The sequence below is a fragment of the Balaenoptera ricei genome, chromosome 7 (genome assembly GCF_028023285.1).
Source record: "Balaenoptera ricei isolate mBalRic1 chromosome 7, mBalRic1.hap2, whole genome shotgun sequence".
In the NCBI taxonomy this organism is placed as follows: domain Eukaryota; kingdom Metazoa; phylum Chordata; class Mammalia; order Artiodactyla; family Balaenopteridae; genus Balaenoptera; species Balaenoptera ricei.
In genome coordinates this window covers 113,734,913-113,749,962 of record NC_082645.1, presented here as the reverse complement: position 1 = coordinate 113,749,962, position 15,050 = coordinate 113,734,913, and the positions used below count along the sequence as shown (strand labels likewise).

General features: G+C 45.6%; 1 protein-coding gene and 3 non-coding genes across 5 annotated transcripts; all 4 read left to right on the top strand.

Moving 5' to 3' along the window:
* Positions 1–4,393: 4,393 nt before the first annotated feature.
* NCL (nucleolin) lies at positions 4,394–14,399 on the top strand. 2 transcript variants are annotated; one of them, XM_059928933.1, is made up of 14 exons: positions 4,394–4,569; positions 5,657–5,773; positions 7,014–7,476; positions 7,846–8,049; positions 8,159–8,245; positions 8,430–8,571; positions 9,217–9,341; positions 10,263–10,386; positions 10,899–11,056; positions 11,551–11,674; positions 11,862–11,995; positions 12,526–12,652; positions 12,982–13,205; positions 13,387–14,399. In XM_059928933.1, exons 1-14 carry the CDS (start codon positions 4,552–4,554, stop codon positions 13,461–13,463), a joined length of 2,124 nt encoding a protein of 707 aa, XP_059784916.1. In that variant the 5' UTR covers positions 4,394–4,551; the 3' UTR covers positions 13,464–14,399. The 2 variants fall into 2 exon arrangements, with proteins under 2 accessions (XP_059784916.1, XP_059784915.1); XM_059928932.1 differs by having other exon boundaries at positions 6,999–7,476.
* On the top strand, positions 8,286–8,355 carry LOC132369387 (small nucleolar RNA SNORD82). The gene has a single exon (XR_009504367.1). It is a non-coding gene; the product is annotated as a small nucleolar RNA SNORD82 (small nucleolar RNA).
* LOC132369388 (small nucleolar RNA SNORD20) lies at positions 12,075–12,154 on the top strand. The gene has a single exon (XR_009504368.1). It is a non-coding gene; the product is annotated as a small nucleolar RNA SNORD20 (small nucleolar RNA).
* LOC132369381 (small nucleolar RNA SNORA75) lies at positions 12,711–12,844 on the top strand. Its single transcript, XR_009504362.1, has one exon. It is a non-coding gene; the product is annotated as a small nucleolar RNA SNORA75 (small nucleolar RNA).
* Positions 14,400–15,050: the final 651 nt, after the last annotated feature.

The following is a 15,050-nucleotide window of genomic DNA, read 5'->3' as shown; positions in this document are numbered from 1 at the left end:
TCCGTGCTTTCATTGCCGAGGGTGTGGGTTCAATCCCTGGTCAGGGAACTAAGATCCTGCAAGCTGCGTGGCGCAGCCAAAAAAACAAACAAAAAAACTGATGTGGCTACACATAAGGGGCAAGACTGGTGTCAGGGAGGCCAATTCAGAATTGCTGCCTTAATCTAGGCAGCATGATGAAGCTCGAAGAAGGAAGCTGTGGGGAAAGTAGGGGAGCGATTCCAAAGACTCCCAAGGGCCAGGCTGTGGGAAGCCCCTGCCGTGGGGGCTGAGGGGGACGGTCGGGTCTAAGACTGTGTCCGGCCCTGGGCTGGGAGGGCCGGTTGCTGTGTCTTGTTTACGAAGGTATGAAAGATGGCGGTTCAGAGCGGAGGAAGAAGCTGAATTCAGTTTGTGACGCCTGGAATTTGAAGATCTATAGGACACCAAAGGGAGCTGCCTGGAGCCCAGGAGGAAAGAGGCTCGCGCAGAGACCCTGATTTGGGTGCTGTCAGAGGACAGTCGTCCCCGGGAGGTGGAACCAAAACCAGAGAGGGTACCCCAAGCAGAGGGGCAGGAGGTGGGGTTATGTACAGAAGGGAGTTGAGGCCACGGGGGGCCCTATTCTTCCAAAAGAAGACAGCAGCAGACAGGAATTATCGTAATTGTCACACGATACTCCATTCATTGAATGGACATTTCCTAAGCATCTTTTATGCACCAGGCACTGTCTGGGCACTTAAGAGGCACTAAGCCATCCTGGCAGCAAGCTCCGCCCCCCAGAGCCTACATTCTGGCTTACTCTTCTGTGTTAGTTATACAGGTACGCTTACCTTTAGTCTCAAATCGGTGTGGACCAAGGGGTAGCCCCTTCATTTGGGAATTCTCACTCACTTAATCTTGTCCTCTTGTTTCTTTTCTAAGCTTCCAGCTCTCCCTCTACTGGGTCCTTCCCCATAGGCTATAAGGTATGGGGAAGCTTGAGCTGCGACCACTCTCTCTCCCAGGAGTGCTTCCTACAGGGGCCCTACACTTAGCACTGCCACTTCTCCATCTGCAGCAGTGTGGCTTCTACCCCATCACACTTGCCAAAATCTCCAACATCTTTTAATACCAAATCCAGTAGACCCTCTCAGGCCTCACCTTATTTGACATTTTTGTGGCAGTGGATACTGTTTTCTTCCTTTTTTCTTGAAACCCTTTCTTCCCTTGGCTTCCAAAACTCCCCTTTTCTAGCTTGGCTTCTGCCTCTGGGCCTTCTCCCACCCTAGATGTTTCCCACCACTGGGTCTGGGTCTGCCCAGCCTTCTCCTCTCCTCACTCTGGCTGCTGTGCTAGGCTGGTCCCTCATGCCATCTGTGTCTGCAGCTGTGTGACCACCTCCATAGAGCCAGCTGCCTAAAGCAGCGGTCCCCAACCTTTTTGGCACCAGGCACTGGCTTTGTGGAAGACAGTTTTTCCACGGACGGGTGGTGCGGTGGGGAGAAGGGATGGTTCAGGAGGTGATGCAAGCGACGGGCAGCGGCAGATGAAGCTTCGCTCACTCACCCGCCGCTCACCTCCTGCTGTGTGGCCCAGTTCCCAACAGGCCGCAGACCAGTATCGGTCCCCTGCGGGTTGGGGACACCTGGCCTAAAGCGATGGTTATTTCTTATGCATGTATCATGTCCAACATTGAACTCAGGAGCTTCCCCCCAGACCCGCAGCCCTGCTGGTGTCACTCCACGTACATACACACACTCAACAGATAATGGAAATAAATGATCTGTTCTCCCTCTCTATTCAAGTCACGAAGTCTGTCAAGAATAACAATAGCTAACACTGAGGGCTTATTACACATCTCACTTAATACTCAGAACAACCCAAATGTCAGGTACTATTATTATACGCATTTTATAAAGAAACTGGGATGACAGAACAGGGTCTCAATTTAAATCCTAGTTCCTAGCTATGTGACCCTAGATAAGTTAACTTATCTATGCCCCAGTTTCTATAAAATAGTGATAACTTTTTTGTAAGAGTAAATGAATTTATATATATATTATCTATAAAGAACTGGAATAGTGCTTGGAACTTCATAAGTATTATATAGGTATTAGCTATTACTGTTTTTCTATCCCAGGCTGACTCCAAAGCAAGGCACTTGACCACTAAGCTATACTGGCTTTCTCCACTGCTCCTTTTACCTAAGTACTTCATTCACTCAACAAATAATTTTCACCACTACTTATGTCAGGCAATGCTTGAGGCGCCAGGAATATAGCAAAGAACAAAGTCTGTGTTCTCGTGGCTGGGGAAGGAGCAAACAGACAGTAAACAGACAAGAAAAATGCCAGGTAGTGTAAGTACCTGCAGAGGACTCAGTTAGGGTGATGTGGTAAGGAGCCTCTGGGTGGCACTTTTCATTGGAGGGTTGGGGAAAGGCCTCTTAAGAGGTGATATAAACTGAGATCTGAATGACAAGCCAGCCACGCCAGTATTTCTGTAACTCATCCCTGTCACTTGATCATGCACTGCTCTCTCCAACCTCTTCCCATGAGTGCCCCAAGCTTGCTCTGTGCCAAACTGCTTGCAAACACGGGGGTCTTATTCCACCATGCCTTGGCTTATGCTGTTCTTTCTGTCCCCCGTCACCCAGTAAGTGTCCCCTTGGTCCCCATCCCAGAGTTCAAAATGAGAACCTCCTCAGGGTGCTCTCCACAGATCATCAGAAAGCAGGGTGCAGGCCAGAGAACTGGCCCCAGCTTCCTCCCTGATCAGAGAGCCCCAGTGGGTAGCTGTGAGTTTCCTATTCACTCAGTCACGGGAGCCTTCTAGGAAGAATTGCAAAATAACTTGATTGCTCACAGAATCCCCACCAGCCCTTGTTAAAATACAAAATCCTGGGCCCAATGCCACATCTCTCTTTTTTTTTTTTTAAAGAAATTCACGTTCTTTTATTTATTTATTTATTTATTTATGACTGTGTTGAGTCTTCGTTTCTGTGCGAGGGCTCTCTCTAGTTGCGGCAAGTGGGGACCACTCTTCATCGCGGTGCGCGGGCCTCTCTCCATCGCGGCCTCTCTTGTTGCGGAGCACAGGCTCCAGACGCACAGGCTCAGTAATTGTGGCTCACGGGCCCAGCCGCTCCGTGGCATGTGGGATCTTCCCAGACCAGGGCTCGAACCCGTTCCCCTGCATTGGCAGGCAGATTCTCAACCACTGCACCACCAGGGAAGCCCCCACATCTCTTTAATTAGAAACTCCAGAGGTGATTCTGAACATTAGTTCAGTTAGGGAAATATCATCACAGCTAAAGGTATCTTGGTTTTGTACCAGGCACCAGGTGCCCATGATGTAACCATCCTACCTGGGCAGGCTCAAAACTGAAGAAAGCGCTCTAGGTTAAGTTTGACACCAATTAAGTTTTGCCACAGTGACCCATCTGAATAATTGGCAAAAACACAACGCAAAGGCAATTTTCTGTGCTTCCGCCAACAAGGAAACCTTCCTTTGACTCTTTTGATTGACTCCTAGACCATCTGGTGACATTGATTTAGCAGCCATTTTTAAATAGATGCTTTAGTCCCAAATAACAAAGAGGGAACTTTTGAGGGGTCAAAGGCCCTGCACTGTGGTTGGCCTGACCAAGTTCTTCTCCCCACCCCGCAGCTGTAACATCCAGTGACCACCAGGGTGTTTCCCACTGGTAAAATTACCTAGTGCATGAGGTTTATTGAGATTAAATATTATGTTTGTGCGCTGCTCACGGTAAACTTCACAAACATACGCGACTGTCTATATCAGCAGCTCTCAGAAGGCAGCGTCAGGCACGTGGCCCGGGGGGAGTCACCGGCAGACAGGGGGACTTTCTGGCTCCTGGTTCGTTAGCGGGCGGGACGAAAGTGGGCCCTCAACGCGGTGGACCCTGAATTCCCGACGGTCTCGGGCTAATTAGAAAACGGGGCAAACTCTTATCTTTCTTGCCTCCAGGAGGCTCTGCGTGGAGTGCGGGCCGGGGTCGCGCGTGAAGCCGCCCAGGAAACTCAAGACCTCCACAGTCGACAAGACCCGGACACACTGGGGAGCCGGAAACCACCGCTACCCACCGCCCGGGAATTAGGAACACGCGGCGCCAAAAATGTCCGTCCCAAGGCGCAGGCGCCGCGAGCGCGGGCTGTGGATGGGCACTCCGGGAACCGCGCGCCCACGGCCCAATCAGCGCTGGCCTTGCACAAAGCGAGTCCCGCCCCCAGGCCGCCGCCACGAATCCCCTCCCCCCTTCTCTGGCCTCCTCTGCCCGCCCACTCCTGCCCGTGCCCCGCCCCACGCCGTTCTCAGGTAGAGGCTCGCGATTGGCTTATGGGAGGGACGCGAACTCTGGTTGGTCGCAGCGGAGTCACGAGGGCGCCGTCGTCGCCTTTCCAGAGGCGATTACTGGGCAGGCTCAGTCTTTCGCCTCAGTCTCGAGCTCTAGCTGGCAGCCAAGCGTACGAGCTCTGCGATCAGCGGCCGCCATCGACGTTGCTTCGTTTCCTCTGGGCTCATCTGCGCCACTCGCTCGCCACACACTCCGCAGTCATAGCAGCTATCATGGTAAAGCTTGCAAAGGTAAGAGGCCTTGCCCGCGCGAGCACGGACGTCAAGGCCTGTTTTTCGAGGAGCGCGCGCGCGGCGCCGCCAGGAGGAGGGCCTGCGCGCCGTCCCGGGCGCCTTCGAGGGCGCCATAGTGCGGGAAGTCTCGCGCGATTAGCTGGGAGGTCTCGCGGGTTTTGGCTGTGTGGTAGCGACGTGAAGAGCTTCGGCAGGTGCCGCGGATGGTGGATGCGGCGGGGAAGGGCTTGGGGGCTGAGCGCGGGAAGGGGGCGCTGGGCCCCGCACGGATGAGGCCAAACTCCTGCGACGGGCCCGAGCGGAGCCCCGCCTCCTGACGCACGTGCCCCGGCTCGCGGCCCGCCACGTGGGCCGCGCCGCGTGGGTCCTGGTGCCTGCTGAGGGCCCTGGGGCGGAGAGCGGCGGCCCACGGGGTCTCAGCTCCGGGCGGGCGGGCGGACGGCAGGTGGGCTCCGGAAGGAGGCCCTGCCGCGTGCTTTTTGCGCCGGGCTGCGCGCACATGGTGGCCTGCGACTTACCCCCACGTGGCCCTGCCGGGGATGAAAGGGGCGGGGTTGATAACCTGGGAAAGGAAAACTTAATGGAAGACTAAAGGTTAAGACGTGGATTTTTTTTTTTTTTAAGATTGCCTTAATTCAAATTCAGACGAGGGTGGTGGGATTAGGTACCACAACTTACCCCAAAGGCTTTTTTAAGGTGGTTTTCCCCGGGTGAAGGGCCGTGGATTGTTAGCTGTTACAGTGGTCCGATTGTAGGCTCTATTGAAAAATTGTGCCGCGATGCAAGGTTCGATTCTGGCTGGATGTATAGTTTTTTAAATGGGTGTGCTTAAAAGAGGTAGCAAGAAGAGAGAGACCGTTTTCTTGAAGTTGCGTTTTTATCCTAAGGTTGGTTTTTGAAGAACTTGACAGGAAATATGTGGGAAGTTGAGAATTCACCTGTGTTAACATTGGTATGAAGAGTAGTTTTTATGTGAATTGTACTTAACAGTATGAAGAGCGGGTTCTGAGGGAGATGACTGCAGTTTTACTCTGAAGAATGGCCTGAAATGTGGGAAGTGTAATGTGTAATGTGTCCGTTTTAGGCCGGTAAAAATCAAGGTGACCCCAAGAAAATGGCTCCTCCCCCAAAGGAGGTAGAAGAAGATAGTGAAGATGAGGAAATGTCAGAAGATGAAGAGGATGATAGCAGTGGAGAAGAGGTAATGGTATATAGTTTAACGCAGAATTGTGTTAAACTACAAAATGGAGAGTTAAAAGCACGTGATATTGGATGTCTGAAAATACTGGCAAAAAATAGGATTATATTCATTCATATATGACCTGTTGTAATGGTCCAGCGTTTCACAAAGTTTTTATTGACCTGTCAAGATACCATAAGAGTAAGTGTTTGAATGAACTTGAGAGGAAAGGTGTGGAGTTTTCATGTGCCCTCTGCAGGGCTTGGTGTGATATAATGCGATAATATATTATTAGTTTTCCACTTTGAACACATTAGCCCCATGTGCCAGCTGGAGAAACAGCCTGGACAGTTAACTGTCCTGCGAGTGGCAGCTCTGAGCATTATATTTAGGTCTGAGGTTAGCCTTAACAGAGTCTTCTAGTCTCTAGGTAGGATTAATTGGTCTCTGTTATCCTATATGGGCTTGATAATACTAAACACTGTTACAATGTGTGGATTGAGGGTTGCCACCTCCCATTGTGTTAGCACTTAATTAGCACTCCCAGCTACTGTTGGCTCGCTGTAAAGACAACTAATTGCTGTATTTGCTCATATTTCTTATTTAGAATTTAATAAAGATTTTATTTTGACACACATAACCTGATAAAACCAATAGTCAACAAAATGTGGTTTTGAGTGTGACTTAAATGTAGATAAATGACAGTTTTTTATCAAGCTAATGTGTTCACTCTTTGTATTAATTTTGCAGCGATTGACTGTACAGCTTGACTATTTGATGTTCATTTTCTCTTTGGTCCTAAGAAGGAGCATTCAGTGAACTTTATTCCTCCACCCACTGTGAGAGTCCCAAATAACTTAATAATACTTAACAGGTAGTCCTTTCTATGTGTAAGGCTTTTAATTACATACATCAACTCAATCCGTAAAGCAATGTATAAGGTTGAGTTATTTTCAGATGGGAAAACTATTGAGGCTTAAGATTAAGTTTTAAAACTTTGCCTAAGCCCACGCAGTGGCATCCAGACAGTCTATTTTCAGAGTCCGTGTTAGGGTGTGCTGCAGGATGAGGACTGTGGCTTCAAGCGTACAGAAGGACATGTTACTTGACCCTGTAGCTTAACTTGCTAACCTCTAGTGCATGTGGTCTTCAACTAGAGGCAGTGCTAGAATTTAGCATTCATTTATGGGACCAAGGCTCTCTGAGTTTGGAAACAGGCCTATGTTGGTTTTTATTTATTCTTAAGGTTGTTATTCCTCAGAAAAAAGGCAAAAAGGCTACCACAACTCCAGCAAAGAAGATGATGGTTTCCCCAACAAAAAAGGTTGCAGTTGCCACACCGGCAAAGAAAGCAGTTGTCACCCCTGGCAAAAAGACAGCCGCTACGCCAGCCAAGAAGACGGTTACACCTGCCAAAGCAGTAGCAACACCTGGCAAAAAGGGAGCCACACCAGGCAAAGCATTGGTAGCAACCCCTGGTAAGAAGGGAGCAGCTGCTCCAGCCAAGGGAGCAAAGAACGGCAAGAATGCCAAGAAGGAAGACAGTGATGAGGAAGATGAAGACGACAGTGAAGAGGAGGATGAGGATGATGAAGAGGAGGAGGAGGATGAATTCGAGCCAGCGGTGATGAAAGCAGCTGCTGCTCCTGCCTCAGATGATGAGGATGACGAGGACGAAGATGACGATGAAGACGACGAGGAGGAGGATGAGGACGACGAGGATGGTAAGGCATTGTATTGGGAGTCCTTGGGCTCCTGTTTGCAAGATACATTAGGGGCGAGCTGTGGGTGGTAATGCGATACTCCTGACGAATCATCCCAGGGATTCTCTGGGCTGATTGTGGTGCACTAGTGGTGCCTGTGTGGTACCCATGCATGATTGCCTGCTCCTGAGTAACATGCTTCAAACAGCTCATCCTGTATTTTTCACAGTGTAGAATTTTGCTTCCAAGTGATTTGTTAATTCTTCCTATAGCAACTAACTAAGCACACTGGCATGGACAAGATTACATTTATTTTCTTTTGGCTTTTCCTAGGACTAGGAATAGAACTGGGATAATTCTGAGTTTTTGACTAGGTGGCTTCTCTTTCAGACTCTGAAGAAGAAGCTACGGAGACTGCACCAGCCAAAGGAAAGAAAGCTCCAGCAAAAGCTGCTCCTGTGAAGGCAAAGAGCACTGATGAAGATGAAGAGGATGACGATGAGGATGAGGAGGATGACGAGGAGGAGGAGGATGAAGACGAGGAGGAGGAAGAGGATGACGAGGAGGAGGAAGAGGAGGAGGAGGAGGAGGAAGGTAATCAAGTTAGATTCTGAAGTACATTGGCATGAGTTTTGTTTAAAGGAGATGCTTGGGTATGTGTGGCTACTTGTGGATGACATAGATTGTTTGCAATCTTGACCAGAACTTGTCAAAGAAGCACCTGGAAAACGAAAGAAGGAAATGACCAAACAAAAAGCAGCTCCTGAAGCCAAGAAACAGAAAGTGGAAGGTAACTTAGAGAATTGGGAGGTTGGGAAATAACACGTAATAGCACAAGTGATGAACAACAAAGGGACTTAATACTGAAACCTGATGTTATATTGCAATGTGCTGATGTGCTATGTACAGAAATAATTTGACTAATAGTCAAATATACTGGAAAATAGACTAATTTGAGTAAATTTTTTGTACAGCCACAGAACCAACTACATCTTTCAATCTTTTTGTTGGAAACCTGAACTTCAGTAAATCTGCTCCTGAATTGAAAACGGGTATCAGTGACCTTTTTGCTAAAAATGATCTTGCAGTTGTTGATGTCAGAATTGGTGTGTCTAGGTAAGTATGGGGGAGCTACGCCGTAGTTCTGCATGATACTCGTGGGTCTGCTAATGCTTTTTCCTTCCCCTTTTAGAACCTTAGCCCATTATCCTTAAATGTGAGTATGTTAAAGTCTTCAAAGATTAGACATTAATGAATTAAATCATTGGACTATCAAATTGTAAAACCCCCAAATTGAAATTTCCCTAGTCTTCCTTAACTTTTGATATAGCACGGTCTAGTTTCTAATAATGAGATTTGATGCTTATCCTAGAAGTATCTATTAGACCTGAGAAGCCATAATAGTGAATGCTTTTAATCAGACAGGATTTTCCTATCTTAGTGCTTAAACAGGTTTTTTTGTCATCTGCTATCAGTTGTTAAGGCCAGTGTAACTAATGAAGATCTCAGAGGTGAACTTGCATCAGGTCTTGGTACTTAGATCCTGCTCTGTAGCCTCAGCTTAAAAGAGCCTGACTCAATTTTGTTAATTGTATAGGTGCTTTTTAATCGTTGCTTGCACTGTCATATTAGTGTTACTGTTGCCCAGAATATGTGTTACGTGGCTCTTGTTTGGTGGGTTTTTTTGTTTTTTGTTTTTTCCCCCCACCTGTAACTTTTTTTTTTCTTTTTTTCTTTTTTTTTGTCCTCTTCGCCTTAAAGGAAGTTTGGCTATGTGGATTTTGAATCTGCTGAAGACCTGGAAAAAGCCTTGGAACTCACTGGTTTAAAAGTCTTTGGCAATGAGATTAAACTAGAAAAACCAAAGGGAAAAGACAGTAAGAAAGGTATGTAAAGCTTTAGGTAATGGTGATACTTGTTAATGGTTATGTATTTAATCTAATGTAGACAAGCCAGGGTAAGTAGTTTAACTTTTTTTCCTTTGGCTTCCTCATAATGTTGTGAGGATTAAATGAATTAGAATGTTAAATGTTTACAACAGGGCCTGGCACTGCTTGCTAGACTTAATCAAAAAATAATTGGTTAGATGTACCTAAATTAATACAGAGTCCTTTCCTCACTGGACCTAGAGCAGATCCCTAACTACTCCTTTTGCATCTTTTACCCTTCTCTGTATGCACTTGTCACATTTCAAGTGTGTGTTTTTATGATCTTTTTATTTTTTAATTTTTTAAAGTAAAAAAAAATTTTTTGGCCGTGCCGTGCAGCTTGCGGGATGCTAGTTCTGCGACCAGGGATCGAAGCATGCCCCCTGCAGTGGGAGCTCGGAGTCCCAACCACTGGACCGCCAGGGAATTCCCTACACTTTTTTTTTTTATGATCTTTTTAACTGAAAAATACTGAACATCTCCTCTCTATATACTACATAATATTTAGCTGTATTTTAAATATTCAGTGCATAGTTTGTTGTCAGCTGTGACAGCAATTTGTTTTGCCACTGCTATATCTCCATAATAGCAGAGTGCCTCCTACATTGTAGAATCTCTTTTTTTTTATTTTTAACCTTTTTATTTTTATTTCTTTGGCTGTGCTGTGTGGCACGCAGGATCTTAGTTCCCTGACCAGGGATCCAACCCGTGCCCCCTACATTGGGAGCGCAGAGTCTTATCCACTGGACGGCCAGGGAAGTCCCTCAAAATTATTTCTTAAACAGAACTTTTACATTGGTCAGTCTTTGGTGATCTTTGGGGGGAAAATGGTCTTTTAAGCCATCCAGTTCATTTTTGTGTTTTTGTTTTTTAATCTAGATCGAGATGCGAGAACACTTTTGGCTAAAAATCTTCCTTATAAAGTTACTCAGGAAGAATTAAAAGAAGTGTTTGAAGATGCTGTGGAGATCAGATTAGTCAGCAAGGATGGGAAGAGTAAAGGGTATGTTTCGTGTCTACTGCAGTGTTTCGTTAAAATCAATGAACTTTACTAATTTATAAAAGAAATGCTGATTTAATGTTCCTGTGTTCGTGATTTTGGGCAAATTAATTATTCTGTAACCTACGTCAGTCACCCATCTGTACAGTGGGGATGATGTACTTTAAGTGATAAAATAGAGTGATTTTGTTATAAGATGAGCTAATGTATAAAATACTATGTACGTGCCTAGCTTACAGTAAATGTTTTGGAAATAATTAATTGTAGTGAGGTGGACTTATTGTGAACAAATTTTCTAGAAGTGTTTGGCAAACTTTCTGTAGTGGGAGGAAAGTTTAAATTGAAAAGTGGAAGATGGCAGAAACCTTGAACATTTCAATTACTATAAAACAAAGGACATTTTTATTGTACTCATCTGAAATAGGGGCATATTGCTGAAATTAAAAACATTTGTGTTAGAGAATTAATATGGTTTTAAAAATCAAGTGAGTTCTTAACGTTTTTTCCTTTTGTAGGATTGCTTATATTGAATTTAAGACAGAAGCTGATGCAGAGAAAACCTTGGAAGAAAAGCAGGGAACAGAGATAGATGGGCGATCCATTTCCCTGTACTATACCGGAGAGAAAGGTCAAAGTCAAGACTATAGAGGTGGAAAGAATAGCACTTGGAGTGGTAAGAATTTATAGGCTTCCTACGGGGTTCTGGAATTGATGGAGGGAAAAGAAATCCTTTGCATCTTTGTACTTTATAAAGTTGACTGATAAATTGGATATAGATGTAGATCAGCAAGTTATACCTGTATTTGTAATTGAGTGTCTTGAATGAGAGCTATATGAAATCTTTGTACTAGAACACAGATAAATCTAGCTTCCTTTGCACGTTTTATACTGTAAAGGACTTAGATCGTGTGCATTTAAAAATTAGAATATGCTAGGAAGACACAGGGCTGCAGTCAGCTTACATCTGAACAGTAGGAGTGGGAGGAAGCAGCATGTAACAGTACATAGTAGGTACTTGATATGTTGAATACCAGGTAGGGTTCCACTTATATCAACATTGGTGTGTTAACTCTCCCAAGCTCAGAAATTCTTTAAGAACAATGTATAGCTGTGACTGTAGTTGGGAACAACTGCTTCAGTCTTAATTTGACATGTCTTTATTTGTAGGTGAATCAAAAACCCTGGTTTTAAGCAATCTCTCCTATAGTGCAACGGAAGAAACTCTTCAGGAGGTATTTGAGAAGGCAACGTTTATCAAAGTGCCCCAGAACCAGAATGGCAAATCTAAAGGGTAAAATAATTAGTATCTTTATGTTGTCAGTTACAGGCTTTTAAGAGTATCTTGTGGAGGTAAAATCATGTTCTCCTGGCCATTAGTAGAAGCTGCACCGTTTAAGTGTTTCAAGAAAAAGGCTTGGTGGCATCAGAGGAGCTGTGCGCTTGGTAACTTACTCTAAATGTTGACTCTTTATCCTCAGGTATGCGTTTATAGAATTTGCGTCATTTGAAGATGCTAAAGAAGCTTTAAATTCATGTAATAAAAGGGAAATTGAGGGCAGAGCCATCAGGCTGGAGTTGCAAGGACCCAGGGGATCACCTAATGCAAGAAGCCGTAAGTTACTTCATTAACAAGATGTTGTGGTTGCGTCCTCATATCTAGAACGTTTCCGTTGCTGCTGAGTAAATGATACTGGATATGATGACTGATTATCTGAGAAATAACTGATGAAATCTCAAGAAAAGTCCTCTAGATAGTCAAGTTCTGATCCAGCTAAGTCAACACTGAGCAGCATATTTGCCAGGGGTTTACTGTCTTACATGGTGTTTGTAGCTGCCTGGTTTAGAACTACTTTCACTTGCTTGGGTTGCTGCTTCTCCTGTTTTCCATAAAAGATTCTCAACTGCTCTGGTGATCAGTGTAAACTTGACATGGCATTTGGTCTAAGCCCTTTGCTTTAAACGTTAGTTGACCAAGTTGCTTTTACCTGCTTTTCCTCAGACACTCAAGGTGAAAGGCTACCTTTTGCTAAGATGAGCATTCTTAGCCAGTAGTCAGATACTAGACTGCAACATGCAAGTCCAGCATGTTGTTATGAATTGTGACTTTAATAAAAAGTACAATTTTTATTTTTTCTTTCCCAGAGCCATCCAAAACTCTGTTTGTCAAAGGTCTGTCTGAGGATACTACAGAAGAGACATTAAAGGAGTCGTTTGATGGCTCTATTCGTGCAAGAATAGTCACTGACCGGGAGACTGGATCCTCCAAGGGGTAAGTAAGATGCAGGGGACGTGTGGCGTCCACCAGGTGGAGAGCTCCCACCTAAGACGTCTTCTCTTTGAGCTCCTTTCTGTCGATCGGTGACAGTTTAGGATTCGCACGAGAAGAAGAGACAATTCACAGAGCTAGCATTGTTGCCTTCTGTCTTCACAGAGGTATATTCAGCTGTTTTGTGGGACATTCTGTTTCAGTTTTCCATAGGGAACTGCCCTCACCTGGGTCTTTTCCCAGTTAAGTATCACCATCCAACATGTGAGAGTAACTTGGCATTTGTTCCATGTGTTGGCTTTATAATGAGCAATTTCGTTTGGTGTTTTTAGGTTTGGTTTTGTAGACTTCAACAGTGAGGAAGAGGCCAAAGCTGCCAAGGAGGCCATGGAAGATGGTGAAATTGATGGAAACAAAGTTACTTTGGACTGGGCCAAGCCTAAGGGTGAAGGTGGCTTCGGTGGCCGAGGAGGAGGCAGAGGTGGCTTCGGTGGCAGAGGTGGTGGCAGAGGTGGCCGAGGTGGATTTGGTGGCAGAGGCCGGGGAGGCTTTGGAGGTAAGGAGCATGGTGGCCTGCCCAGCTGTGTACACTGGGTAGCACGTGGCTGTGCACTTCGGAGCCTGAGCCTGCAGGTCCAGGTTCCTGCATCAGTCCCCACGTCCTCACTCATCTTGCTGGGGAGGGGATAACTGGCGGCTTTGCAGCCACTCTTCAGTGATGGCTTGCCTTCCTGCAGGGCGAGGAGGCTTCCGAGGAGGCAGAGGAGGAGGCGGAGACCACAAGCCACAAGGAAAGAAGACGAAATTTGAATAGTTTCTTCTATCCCTGTCTTTCCCTCTTCCATTTGAAAGAAAGGACTCTGAGGTTTTTACTCTGTTACCTGCTCAATGACGGAGCCTTCTGAGGACATTCCAAGACAGTATACAGCCCTGTGGTCTACTTGGAAATCCGTATAGATAACATTTCAAGGGAGATAACCCTGTTGGTGTTGACTGGATATTCGTAAAAACTTTTTAAAGAGATGAGTGATAGAGCTAACCCTTATCTGTAAGTTTTGAATTTATATTGTTTCCTCCCATGTACAAAACCATTTTTTTCCTACGGAGTTTTTTGGTTTTGGTTTTTTGTTTTTGTTTTTGTTTTTTTTTGCGTTGGTGGGTTATAAAGGAAAGCAGAATGTTTTATCATGATTTTTGCTTTAGCAACTTTGGGACAAATTAAAAGTCCTAAACTCTGGTGCCAGACTTGTACTTCCTGTCCTAGAGAGTTTCTCCTGGAATATCACTGAGAGTGGAGCATGGCAAATCAGTTGTGCCGCTCCAGATCTCCTCCACCCCCCTGTGAAAATGCTTACGCTTTGGTTTCAAGTATCCCAGCCATAAGTTTTGATGAAATGGCTGGTGAGGTGACCAACTTTCTGCAGCCCTGTGTATGTCACGTGAAAGGCTCATTGGAAATACGCTGTGGCCTTATCCCACTTAGAAACAGGCGTGAGGGGTCAGGTGTCCTGAAAAAGTGCTTTGGAAAGAGGGCCAGGAGCACTTTGGTCCGGCCTCCTATAGATATGCATGCGAGAGCAATGACTGATGAGTGTAATTCCTGCTGGATGAATGGGCCACGATGGAGGCTTTGGGACTGTGAGGCTGGAGAGGAAACTACCAGTCTAGCCAGTGGACCTACTATCTTTTGTAATTCCCCCAGCACCCTCGGGTTAAACCAACAAGAAAGGCCTTTGGTTTTGCACTGTGATGAGAACGCAGACATTCTGGCTTATTAAGCATTCCCTGCCCACCCCCCACTTCCAATTGAAGGTCATATGAAAGGCCTAGGTCAAGCGATTAACATGATATATTTAGTGGAAAAATGATGCGCAAGATGGTACAGAATGAAAGTGCCAACTCAAGAGTATGGTACTGGTAGACTAGAGGGCAAACTAAAGGATTTGAATTAGTTTTGTCCTGGTTATGAGCTGCTGGCAGGATGAGGGAATCTAAACCTTGCGCATATCATGCACCACTCACCAAGTCAAGTCCGTTGTAAGTACTAAAGGCGCAGACCAGGACAGATAACCTGGTTTGAAGGGGTGGAAGATTGGAAGTTTGGGTGCTCCTGGGAAGAAAAATCAAGCCAGCAGAGGGACATCCTCTGGTCAGGCAAACCTAAAAACTAAAATGAACCATTGGAGAGCCTACTGTATAGCTCAGGGAACTCTACTCAGTGCTCTATGGTGACCTAAATGGGAAGGAAATCCAAAAAAGGGGGGATGTATGTATACGTATAGCTGATTCACTTTGCTGTACAGTAGAAACTAACAACATTGTAAAGCAACTATACTCTGATAAAAATTAAAAAAATAATAAAATGAACCCTTGGCAGCCTATATTTTTCTAGAATTAAAAG

What these genes read in the sequence shown, in the direction of transcription:
- NCL (XM_059928932.1), top strand. An exon ending in ATGATAGCAGTGGAGAAGAG is followed by an intron (nt 5,774 to 6,998) that starts GTAATGGTATAT and finishes TTTATTCTTAAG; the next exon opens with GTTGTTATTCCTCAGAAAAA. An exon ending in GGATGAGGACGACGAGGATG is followed by an intron (nt 7,477 to 7,845) that starts GTAAGGCATTGT and finishes CTTCTCTTTCAG; the next exon opens with ACTCTGAAGAAGAAGCTACG.